General features: G+C 33.3%; 1 protein-coding gene across 2 annotated transcripts in view; it reads right to left on the bottom strand.

The window, feature by feature from the left end:
• Positions 1-6033: 6033 nt before the first annotated feature.
• Positions 6034-13055, bottom strand: part of LOC130451362 (synaptic vesicle glycoprotein 2B-like) — a 59926-nt gene continuing 52904 nt past the window's right edge. For both annotated transcript variants that reach the window (XM_056790338.1, XM_056790337.1), the window contains exons 2-7: positions 9963-10274; positions 8269-8592; positions 7380-7922; positions 6905-7167; positions 6646-6805; positions 6034-6507 (exon numbers count right to left, since the gene is read on the bottom strand). In XM_056790338.1, coding sequence (XP_056646316.1) covers positions 6324-6507; positions 6646-6805; positions 6905-7167; positions 7380-7922; positions 8269-8592; positions 9963-10159 — 1671 coding nt within the window. In that variant the 5' untranslated portion in view covers positions 10160-10274 and the 3' untranslated portion in view covers positions 6034-6323. The remainder of the gene's footprint in view (positions 6508-6645; positions 6806-6904; positions 7168-7379; positions 7923-8268; positions 8593-9962; positions 10275-13055) is intronic.

Raw genomic sequence — 13055 nt, 5'->3', positions numbered from 1 at the left:
ATTTTCTGCGACCCGGTAGTCATCCATGTATTCTCCCCGCTGTCCCAAAGTTCAATGAACTTAAACTAAAAATTCTTTATGTAGGAGATTGTAGTTTTGTGCAGAGGTTAGGTGGATGAGAATAGGTCAATAAATCCTTGATGTGAACAGTCGTAGATACTTAATTACTTAAATATGTTTTGGCTGAGTACTGGCTCTGAAATATATACAAAATTCTATACTCAGCCACCGGGCCGACTACTGGAAACTACAAATTTTACGACTGAGGTCCATATTTACCATGTTCGCAAAGATCACATTCTGAATTATAATTTTACTCATAAAACTGTGTTCTGAGTAGGTATAACTAATAGTCAGACGTCTTTTATCCTAACGGCTGAGCTGTAGATTTATAGGAATCAGGAGTCAGCTTCTGTAAATTTAGTGTTATTAAGTAGGTACCTACAAGCAAACTTTTTAAACTTTCCACAGAATGGCACATAAGAAACGACTAATAGACCAGTAGCTTGGAAATTCTTCTGCAAGATCGCCTGCACGGCGACTGGATTAATGAGTTAACAAAATATGGATTTCTGTGCAAAAAAACGATCTTTTGAATACTGTTCAACAAATTGTCATGGAGAAAAATGGTAAAGGTCATTTCGAAGAGATATCAAGAATTGTCTTTTAGAGGAGTTGGGGGTTTAACAACATCAAAAAGTATAACAACAGAAGAATATTTAGGAAAATGGTTTCTTGAGTTTTAACCATATTTAAACCAATAGAATGTTTCTAATATTTTGGAACACCTTGAAAGAATATTCAATGGTAATGAGACAAGTGGCTCTATGTAGAGATTAAAAAAAACAAACGAAAAAGTGACAATTACAGTGTTGTTAGTATTTTCTGCAAACGGGAAGACTGTGTATCCAATGGTGATTTTTCCATATATAAGGCCACCTAAAGCGGTGGTTGATAGCAAACGTTCTGAATGGTACTTGGGTGAATCTGAGAGCAGCTGGATGCATAACGATGTCTTTTACGAATATACGGCGAATGGCTTCAACAAATGGCTTGAAAAAGTACTGTTATTGATTGACACTGTTTAACGATGGAGTTGAGTAAATTTCGCAGCAGCAATGGTACAATATTGTACGCATTATCTGCCAACATAATGCAAACTGCCGATGTAAGTGTATTTAGAGGACTCAAAAATGAGTGGAAAAAGATGGTAGAAAGTTGACAGTCTAAACAAGAGAGTGTTAACAGTGTTTAAACAAAGACAACATTTTGCCTTTTATTAAAATAAGTACTTGAAAACAGCTCACTGTCAAATTCCATCATCAATGGTTTTAGGAAGTGCGTTTTGTATCCATTCAATCCTGACGTTGTCGTATACAAAGTATGTAAAAAACTGAATCGAAGATTTGAATATGGCTTCAACTGCTTCTTGCGAAATATAAAAAACAGAATTTGAAGTATTAGTTAAACTGCAGAATAAATTTGAAGGAAAAAACATTGAAAATTTACAGAGTGTCAAGCAATTTATTGTAAAACCATTTACCCGCTAGGTTTTTCTGGCTGAACACTGGAACACTCGTGTCTGTACATAGATTTTCAAAGCAGCTATCAGGTACCCCAAATTCGAGGCGTGCCGTTCCGCTATCTTGAATTCGGCAATAAAGGGTCAAACTGTGGCAACGTTGTGCACAATGAATACTTCAAGTGTACTCATAAGAGTTGAATTTATATTATTGCCCCATAAGAATGTAGGCGTATTATTCTGAGGTATTGTGAGTTTTGATTCGATAGTAGGTATTCACAGAGTGGTTAGATCCTTTAGAAAACAAAAGTTAACAGAGCACAAAGAATGCTTTTATCTACATCTTCGATATTAACATTATATTCAACTACAAAACTCTTTATAATTATTGTTGTGTTGTATTGTAGATGATGACAGTCAAATTATTTGTAACCCTAAGCAAATCGCTCATTTACTTGCCAGCAATTACGAGAAACAACCTATCGATATTGCTTTCAGAGAGAGTTTTTTGGAAAATAATAAAAACAGTATTCATCATTTTCACATCAACACTATAGAGCGGACATCAACAAACCACTTCTAAAAACTGCGTTTGACGAAGACATTATTTCCTTTGATGATTCTAGCCCAGAGCCAGACGATATACCTATTAGTTTTCTAAATTTCTCATAAACAGCTAAAGCTACACTGCTGGGAATATTTAATCAAATGTCAAAACATACATTTCCAAAAAAATAATTGCAAGGGACTATTATACTCATACAGAAGATAAGAAAAAATAAATTATCAGTTGATTCCTACAGACTCATATCCTTCACCTGCACCATATGCAAATTATTAGAAAAAATAATTAATAAGAGACTTGTTTGAGAACTAGATTGAAGCAAACTGATAACACCAGAACAGACTCGTTTTATAAAACACAAAAGCCCACTCGGAAACATAGATCTAGAAAGTGATATACATTAGGCTTTAGCAAACAATCAGAAATACATAGCTGTATTTTTTGACATAAACAAAGCTTTCACACATAAAAAACTTGAAAGAATGGAACATAGATGGACATATGCTGACTTTCATTTACAATTTTCTGAATAATAGAAGTATAAATGGTTCTATATCTCACCTTATAACACAACAATATAAAACACCGCAGAGCTCAGAAATCAATTCAACTCTATTCCTGATAGCTATCAACATAACCACTAATATACAGAAACCAATAAAAGTCTAAGAATCTATGCAGATGATCTGGTTATGTACATAAGAAGTAAGAATCTAACAACATTGAAATTAATTCTACAATCACACATAAATATACTTGAAAAATGGTCCAGAGACTCCGGTTCTCGCTTTTCTGCATCGAAAACCAGATGTAAAATGTTCTCTAAAAGAGAGGTAGACCAAAAATCACATATCTGGGAATGATCTTTGGCTCACAACTGAATTGAAACAGATGTCAGAATGGATTAAACCTATTAAAACTTCTCTCAAACAGAGACTGGGGATCTGACCAAGAGATTTTACTCTCAATCTACAGGCATGTCATAAGATCTAAGATCGATTATGGGTCCAACGCCTATTTCTCCGCTAAAAAACAGATACTAAAATGTTTAGGTAACATAGCTAATTATGCATAATTAAAAGTAGAGCTAGGAGATCCGTCAGTAGCTAAAAGAAGATAATACCTAACATTGTCATATACGTTCGAATTCAGGAAAAAAGTGGACTATTCCATTTATCAGAGAGTTTCTAAATATATCAGACAACTAGATATGCAGATTCCTCCCATTCTACAATTAAATATTGATCTACCTCCCCAATGGCTGATTAAAATTCCGAACATTGACACTATAGTCCCAGAGCTGGCTACAAAAAGCAGGGTCGATAAGGTGCGCGCCATTTCAGCTTGTAAACTGGCGGCCCCAACTTAGTACATCACCAAACGCCACTTCTTAAGGACAGCATAAGTCAGATATAAAAATGCTAGCCGGTTTTTTTGAACGAAAAAATTGGCTCAAAAACCTCATAAAGTGCGCGCGCGAAACTTTTTGTAACGTGCGGTTTAAGCCTTAAATAAGAGCGGTGTAATAGTGAAAGAAGTTTTGTAGGTCGGAAAACCTTCGTAAGAAGTGATCGAAAGTGTCGGAAAACTCATCTGAAAAACCACATAACATTCGCGCGCTAAACTTATCTATTAGGTTTTTTGGGTCTCAACTAAGAGCAGTGTTATAGCGCAAGAAGTTTTGCTTAATGGAAAATTATTTTTGATGTCTCTATTCAAAATATCTGTTTGAGCTATCCGAAATAAAAAAAAATCATCAGAATACGATGAAAACTCGCTGAAATATAATCATTTTTTAGGCGCGCTTGAATTTATAGCGCTTACTCATTTTCCACCTACTCGAGTGCCGCCAACAACGCTATGATTTTGATCAAATTTTTCTTAAAACTTCTGGGAATAGTTATACTTTTTGATAAAGCTGCTCAGTATTGAGTAACAGCTCGTGGTGCCCCAAGAAACTGCTCTTAGTTGAGACCTCAAAAACCAAATAAAAAAGTTTCACGCGCGCACGTTATGAGATTTTTCAGATGAGTTTTCCGGCACTTTCGATCACTTCTTACGAGGGTTTTCCGGCCTGCAAAACTTCTTGCGCTATTACACCCCTCTTATTTGAGGCTTAAACCGCACGTTACTAAAGGTTTCACGCGCGCTCGTTATGAAGTTTTTCAGCCAATTTTTTCGTTCAAGAAAACCGGCTAGCATTTTCATATCTGACCTGTGCTGACCTTAAGAAGTGGCGTTTGGTAATGTACAAAGTTAGGGCCGCCAGTTTAAAAGCTGAAATGACGCGCATCTTATCGACCCTGCTTTTTGTAACCAGTTCCCCGTCTACAAGTTTGAATATGTTTAACAAGGCAGAAACGCCAGCCTCTATAATATATGAGAACTTTCACTCGAAATTCTAAATGTATTCTAACTTAACATAAAATATACACTGATGCATCCAAACCCCCAATGAAGTTGAGACTGCTGTTATCACTTTTCATAAACCTCCCTTGAAATATAAATTCGGCAGAAATATATGCTATTCTACAAGCTTTGTCGAAATTCAATCACCAAACCCACAAAAAACTAATTATAACAGACTTCTTAAATGCCTTGAGTTCCTTAAAAATTATCTATGCTAACAACCATCTTGAACTACAAACATTCAAATGCATCTTATACAAAACAACAACTTAGATGCCAGATTTTTGTGAGTGCCCTCTCATCAAGGAATACAAGGAAATGAAGATGCTGACAAATACGCAAAAGATGTTACGGTATGCAGTGATGTAAATATAATGAATAGTGCGGTATATAGTCACGTGGAAGCATATATCAAAATGAAAATTCATCTTCAGTGGCAAGGATCATTTCAAAAATTAAAACAAATAAAGGAAAGTGTTAAACATTGGCCGCGAATATGCAATAATCGCTAAAAAACAAGTCACATTATACCAAATGATATGAAAATCAATTGACATGAAAACTCTACTAGGTAGGATTTGCGACATGGATAATATCTATAAGTATCTGTTAAATACGTCTTTAATTTACAAGTTATGATTATATTACCAAATCCTTCGCTAATAGCCAACATGGTTGATGCGAGATACTTGAAAAAAAAATATTGTTTATAAATTGGAAATAATGTAGATATTGGAAGTTGAATTGTATGTATATTTTTCTTACGACCACTTATGAAAATTATAGATTGCACAGTCGTTTTTACCTACGATAGTAGTTTATTTCACACAAAATTAACAAAACATACATGTATTGAAATGCCTCTTTTTCTTATGTTATATATGGTCTCGAACGATAGAGGGAATACGCGAATACAATATGAATCTGGCTGAGTGCCGAAAGGCAAAAGGCCAAATTTAAGAAGGCTGAAGACGTAGACAATATGATTTACAAAATCCACTGCAGTTTAGTAATTGCTATAATAACAACTTTTAAAACGTCTTTGGAAAAAAGTAAAACAAAATCATTAATAATTATTTAGTTCTTGTTAGGTATCTAATATAGTTAGAAAAAATTTATTGTTCTATTGGTTCTTTTTCTATTCTTTAGTTATAAAATATTTCGTAATCATTCTTTTCGTTTTTGTCATCTCTAATATTACAAAATAAAGAATATTTTGTAGGATTTTTCAACTTTTCAGCACACGTGTTTATATACTTTTCAGCCCATGTGTTTAAATACTTTTCACACATGTGTTAAAAATTTATCAAACCGGTACTCACACGTTTGAGCTTTCACTGTCCCCTCCAACTGAAATATGTCAGTTTTTCTATAATACAAGCTTTCTCAAAAATGTGTTTTCAACTAATAAATAACTAACACAACCTTTTGGGCATATGATATGATTTTGAAATTTGACTGCCAGTGATCAGAGTCGTGATTTACTTAATTAAAACAGTAGCTACCAGATGAGTAGGAATCAAATAAAAGTAATGAATTTTGAATTAAATTAATATTTATTTATAGTATAATACATGACGGAAATGTGTAAATTCTAGGAACTAAACTACATACTTCTTATATTACTAATACTAATACAAAGACATATTTTATCTACAATTGTTATAAACCAATTATTGCTTCAATTACACATCATTTTAAGAAGAATGGATAACTGAAGAAATGAAAGGATCTAACAGGTAACAAGTAAATGGCTAACACTATTTAGTAAAGTAATATTAATAAGAAAGAAAAATTATCTTCATAATGTGAGGATATAAAATCGACTTATTGTAGTGGTTTCTGTGTGGTGTTTGGTAAGAATAAGCATAGTAAACCACCTCCTATCAATAGTGCAGTCACGATAAACGTTGGAGCAGGGCAATACATATCTAGCAACTGGGCAATTACTATGTTACCAATTATACCACCTAGACGAGCTGCTACCATAGAAATGGCTATACCAGTGGCCCTAAAAGAATAAATTCACAGTAAATAATAAAGTAATACAACTTTTATAACGAAAATGATTTCCATTCTATTTGCTCTCTTTAGGATTAAAGAATTTTTCAAACTTCGTATTGGATTAGAAGCACATTCTGTTTATTACCTGAGATGAGTTGGGAAAATTTCAGTGATCAGAGAATCCAAAGCTGCATTACCACAGGATATAACACTACTAAATACAGCAGATACAATTAAATTATGAGTCTTGTTGAATACAAAATACATGCAGGCTGAACACAAACCAGAAGATACTGTACTGAATACTGAAAAAAAATATATTTGTTAATATTATTTTCTTTTTTATCTCTTCTTATTCGGTTTTGCTATTCAAAATTTAACAAGTGAAATAATAACTTCCATACCTAAGAAGAATTTTCTTCCCAGTCTATCCATTCCCAAGATAGCGATGATGTTACTTGGCAATGCAGCAGACACTGTTATTAACGACTCCAAGAATACAGATGATGAAATTTTGTCGTTACATAAATTACCTTCACTATGACTTCCCATGTTCACTACATAATCAACTACTTCACAAACGCCTGCTTCTGCACCGTTGTGCACTTTTGCATATTCATCAAATCTATTAAATAACTCGGGAAACCACATCATAAGACCATAATAACTACAAAGAAATTTTTATTGAAAGAAAATATAAGTATGAAGTAGCTTTAAATTTAAGATCTTGTTATGAAATATTATACAGTTTGTAAATAGATATACTATACTATAATATAATAATGCTCCGTACTATTGTTAGTATGGGAGCTTATGAGTTATAATTCTATTCCCGGTGGGAATAATAAACAGCAAAATAACGCGAAAATTAGTTCTTACCCAATATGGAATGTAAAGTTGATTGTGATTGAGATAATTGTGAATTTCAATATTGGTGATACGAACAACTGTTTACTGTTATCTAAAATATCAACAATCATATTTGTATATTTTCCTCTTTTTGCTATTTTTGCTTTTTCTTCAACTGTTAGCTCTTCTTGTTCGTAGATAAGATGTTTAACTGGATAATCTTCTGCATCGTTTCCAGTGTTTATATGGTATATGTACTTAAAAATAGCAATTGCTTCTTCACTTTTACCTTGCGAAAGTAAAAATTTGGGACTTTCAGGTAAGAAGCAAAGTAAAGCAGCAACAATGAATGATGGAAATGAGCAAATGAGAAGAAATATCCTCCAGGAATTGTACACAAAGTATTGGTTCTGGAAACCAATATCTGCTGGAATTATTAACCACGCCAATCCGGCTACAAATAAGTTACCCAAAGTCCAGAAAGCCGCCATGAATGAAAGCATAGAGCCTCTTTTGGACTTGGGTTGAAATTCTGCGAAATACGACCAAATTACTGGTCCGCTGCCCCCTAACCTGCAAAAGAGTGAAAGTTAATAACGCGTATACAAAGATTTGAAATCAAACGTATTAAACAGGTTTTTACAGTAGTTTAAGATCATCAGTGAAAGCCAGTTTGTGTTCTTAAATAGCTTTAATTCATTTGCAAGTACTGGTAATTTAATGATATTGAATGCGCATATTCTAAAATATGATTTGTAGATTTATCATTAAAGAGTTGGGATTGGAGACAAGCTAAAAAGTTGAAAGAAACTGTAAGATATAGAAAGCTGTTTCAAAAACGTTAACGAATAATTTCAAACTGACATACACCGAAATAATTTCTAAAATAATGTCTGAGAATTAAATTTTTGATACTTACGCCGCCCCATTGAGAAATCTGAAGACCATGAACAACTGATATGATTGACAGAAGCTAGAAGCTACAATACATAAAGCGTTCATGAAGGAACTCACGATAAGCACCTTTTTACGCCCTATTGAGTCTGCTACTGAACCCCAAACATAGGCTCCTGCCATCATTCCAATGAAGATGATGGAATTGAGCCATCCCTTGGTTTGGGTGTTGAGGTTTAAGTCGCACTGTGCCGAAGGGAGGATGAACGACATCGAGATGACGTCCATCTCCTCCGAGGTGCTTACAAAGCCGCATACTGCTAGTAAGAGGAAGTGAAATTTCCCATATCTGAAAAAACATTTGCTTTTCAATTTCCGCAATTCTATTATTGAAATTAATTTATGACAAATGCGTTCATGTATCACTAAATTTTTTCTATAATATCACCTTTTTATGTAGAAAGAAGATTGTACACAGTTTGATAGTAAGAGAATGAACATATTTATATGACCTCGGTATTTGGCGACATATTATGAATTGTTAAATAGATATATCAGTAGGAATAGGGCATAAACCTTATTTATTCTTATAAATTATGTCGTTGCATTCTAATTATCTTATTAAATTATCCAGGATGTCGATTTTCCTCACTTAACCTCTATTAACAAAACAAGTTAAATGATTTGGGGTTTCAAGTGAAAATTAAAGAGTTGTGTGTTTATTTGAATGCTTGCTATTGCTATTGATGTAATACTGTGATAAATTATGTGATACCGATCAGGATGTTCAGCTGTGACATGTAGGAAGAATAGTTTTCAACATAATTTGTAGTGTGTTTGGATGGTAATAAGATGTGATAAAAATGTCGTTTCAAAAATACCCCACTCGCAAACATTAGTTTTGGTTAATTTGATGAATTTACATGGATGTATTTAGGAAAAATATTTATAATTAGAAAGAGCTATTGATTAAAATACGAGTTTGCATTTTACCTTGACAAAATTAAGAGTAATAGGAATTAATGATGGATTGACAAAATGCAAATTCACCTCAAAAAGATGAAAAAATTGATAATAATTAATAACAAGAGAGGGCGCCCTAGACGGGTGGGGTAAAAAATGAGTAGTGCGTTGAGTATCTAGATATCTTGTCTATGTACGTCCCAAAACACGTTTCCGTCACTATTATAGTATTTGTGCAGTAGTGGTTTGAAACGAACGTTTTGTTTGTCGTCTGAAGAAAAACAGAAGCAACGTATTAATCTCAAATTTCTTGTTAAATTGAAAAAAACTACAGCTAACTGCTATAAATTGTTGTAAGAGGCTTATGGGGACGATCTCGTGCGTGTGTTTTTGAGTGGTGTAAGTGCTTCAGTGAGGGCTGAGAGAACACTGAAGATGACCAGTGCTCAGGTCGCGCTGTGATTGTTTCAACTCCGGAAGCAGTGACCAAAATCAACCAAAGCTGGTGAAAGGTTAGAACAAGATGGGCTTTGAAAGGAATCTGATTTGAGTTGAAGAGGTAAAGCAAAAAACGGCAAAAAACCTCAAGACACTCTAAAGAAGATTTCCAGCACACAGGAAAGGTGTGTCGCGAGGGGAGGGGAGTATTTTGAAGGGGAGCATACGAATGTAGAAAAATTTTTATAATAAAACTCTTTTTCGTAGTGATCGTGAAATATATAAAAATTGTATTTTTAGAAGTAAATATGTAAGTACCTGGTGAGTTCGATGGCTTTCTCGAAATCAGCTTTCTCATTCGATTTATCTACATCCGATGAGACTTTTAGTGGGAGATCTTTGATCGTTGTGAAGTTTCCGAGCTCAAGATCTTTTGATCCGCAGCCGTTTGCTAGGTGCTCGATTTTTACATCAGAGTCTTGCTTTTGATTTCTTGTTGGTTCACCTTCTACCATTCTACGCAATAGGCAAAGATTTTTTTTATGTGCGGCGAGGAAAATTTGATATAATAGACGAGTTCCGGGAGGGCGGCTTCAATGGGGGCAGCGGACGGGGGTTCTAACTGAAGCTCTGAAAAAAAATATTACAAAAATTATATACAATGATAAAAAAACTATTAAACTTAGAGAGGTAGAAATAATTATGGTAACATCACTATTTTCTAAGGGCATTATATAAAATTGTTGAAATGATTACCAGAAAAAGGTAAAATACTGTTTTATGGAATGGAAAAATTATCATTTTTGATTACCAATATCACATAGAAATAATATTTTCTAATCAAAACTACTAAAAACTTTTGTTTTTTGCCAAAATACGAAATAATATTTGAAATGTCCAAAGCTGTGCGTCTGAGTTGATTCTGATAACAACTAATAAATATACAGTGACATTAATCACAAAAAAAGTATATTTTGTTTCAAATAAATTCCAAACAGTTACGAGTCACCCTGTATATATTTTACATTCATAATATCCTTGACAAAATACGCGTTTTTTACACATGTCTATGAAAACTGATAGTATCTACATCTCAGAAATTAAAGACAATATGAGTGCATATTTGCTTCAGTGAAGTATATAATTGGATTCTTATTTACAAACGAAGAATAGTGAGAAAAATATTTATTAATTATCTGTTAACCCCTAAATTAGCATAACACAAATGAAGATAAATATAAGAACATTATTATTAGACACTATGCATTCGTAATAACTGCATTTTTATGTTTTGTTTACGTTAGTAATGTACATCTGTTTGAATGGATTGAAGAATTTTTATATGTTAAATCTAGTCAAAATATTTCTGTGATTTCGATCGTATTGGCATTAATATATTTATACGTATTTATCTACTACTACCATTAAAATTAAGCTTTTAAAAACTCTATAAAACACTATAAATACGTGAAATTTAATATTATACAAACGTCGATAATCATTATAATATTCTTTTTCATTTGTATATTTATGAAGGTTTGTACTGTCATGACCATTTTGCAAAATATTTTTTGAATTGGAAAAACACTGATTGCACTCCTCCTGAAATTACGTACAATGTAACTCAAAACCTACACAGAAAATGTTCTTATCGCATGTTATTCAATTTTGAAAACTACCATAATTCTGGTTTCAACAGAAGTATTTTTCAATGTGATCGTAGATAAAATATAGTATGATACTCGAGCTTGAAGTACATAAATAACTATTCTAGTTTCATTCCCGGAATCATGCGAACTGGATTCTAATAGAGTGTCAGTGTATTGCTTTCAGAATACTATTACGAATATTCTATTTTGCTTACTTGATTGACATGAATTAATTTGAAAACACTCATTGGACATATTTCATAAAAAAGAGCTATAAGCTCCGAAGGAGTTCTTGAGCAAGTAACTAATTAAACCCTAAATCGTCGAGGAAATCGTCGCCCTATCTCTAGAGTAGATGGCATAAGCCAAATAAGGAATTCATATCAGCGTATACAAAATTTTACTTTTACTGTTTTTCTGTTATTGCATACCGAAAGTATTAATTACTGTAAATAAGGAAAAGTTAACATTTTCAAAGTAGGTAATGCAAATGAAATATTTTTTAAGGAAATCAATCAAATCATTCTTAGAAGACAAAACGACCAACATGTTAGCTATTTTGACAGGGGTAGGAATGTGGTCATAGTAATTGTATTGCCTTAACGGTAATGTGCATGTGGACAGAAAACATAGAGATAACCAGCTGGTTAACCGATGCGTACCACTGAACGTTGTATATTATGCAACTAGCTTTTGCTGCTACACGTCAATTTTTTAACCATTTATTTGGAAAGGAAGATAGTTCTGTTACTGTACATAGACTGTATCGCCGCATTTGAGCCTTTGGTCACTTTTTCAACGAGTCGCTAGGTAAGTCGTCGTCTTAGAGAACGATATGATATTGGATTTGCTATCGAAAGGCACTTGCACAGGACTATTTGAAGAAATACTGTTAATGGTATCCGTTATTTGAGACGTATGATAGCTGGGCATTATGTTCATGATGCCCTACAAATTACTTTTCTTTTTCTGTAAGATAACTTTTTCCACATATGACCAGTTGAACTATGAAAAATTTCCAAAAAGGTGTTGATAATGTTTTGCTGTAGCAAACTCGGCCACCAGATTTATATTCTATTAAACTTGTGGTAGATATGATGGGATTGTTGAATATGCAACAATCGCCACAGACTTTAACGCAATTAATCCATGAATTTCTAGCAGACATCGACCACCTTTTGTTGACACCTAGACGTATTCAGGTGTATATTTAGCTGCAGCGTCGACAAACGCCTTATTAATTTTTATTATTACTACATTCAAATTGTCTTTTATATATCTATTAAGGTTGGAATCTAGACTTGTAGTGACTACGGCAAACGATATCAAAATAATTCTGGGTAGGACTCTCTGGTGGAGAATTTTCGTCGTCTATTCGCGACGCGAATATGAATAGTTTTTCGATAATGTAAAACATTCAATTATATTCAAACTTTTTTTCTACGGGTGGTAATAACAATGATAAGGGTTGGATAATTTACAATCATCTGCAAGTTCCTAAATAAACGTTTGTTGCAGTTGAACACTCACTTACTCCCCTCTAATATCTTAACGATCATAAGAAAATTACCAATTGAGTTAATTTAAAACCTAAAAAACAACTCAATAAAACATAACGTCTAGTTAAATGAAGGAATGGAATAAAATCAGTAGTTGATAGCCATGAGGATAAATGCAATATATATTTAAGGGGTATTGTCCTTTATAATGTCAGTGTCAAATAATGACCCGAATTGCAACAGTTAACGTAAATAATAAACCA

The sequence above is a fragment of the Diorhabda sublineata genome, chromosome X (genome assembly GCF_026230105.1).
Source record: "Diorhabda sublineata isolate icDioSubl1.1 chromosome X, icDioSubl1.1, whole genome shotgun sequence".
In the NCBI taxonomy this organism is placed as follows: Eukaryota; Metazoa; Arthropoda; class Insecta; order Coleoptera; family Chrysomelidae; genus Diorhabda; species Diorhabda sublineata.
The sequence above is the reverse complement of the archived record's forward strand: the minus strand, read 5'-3'. Positions and strand labels throughout refer to the sequence as shown.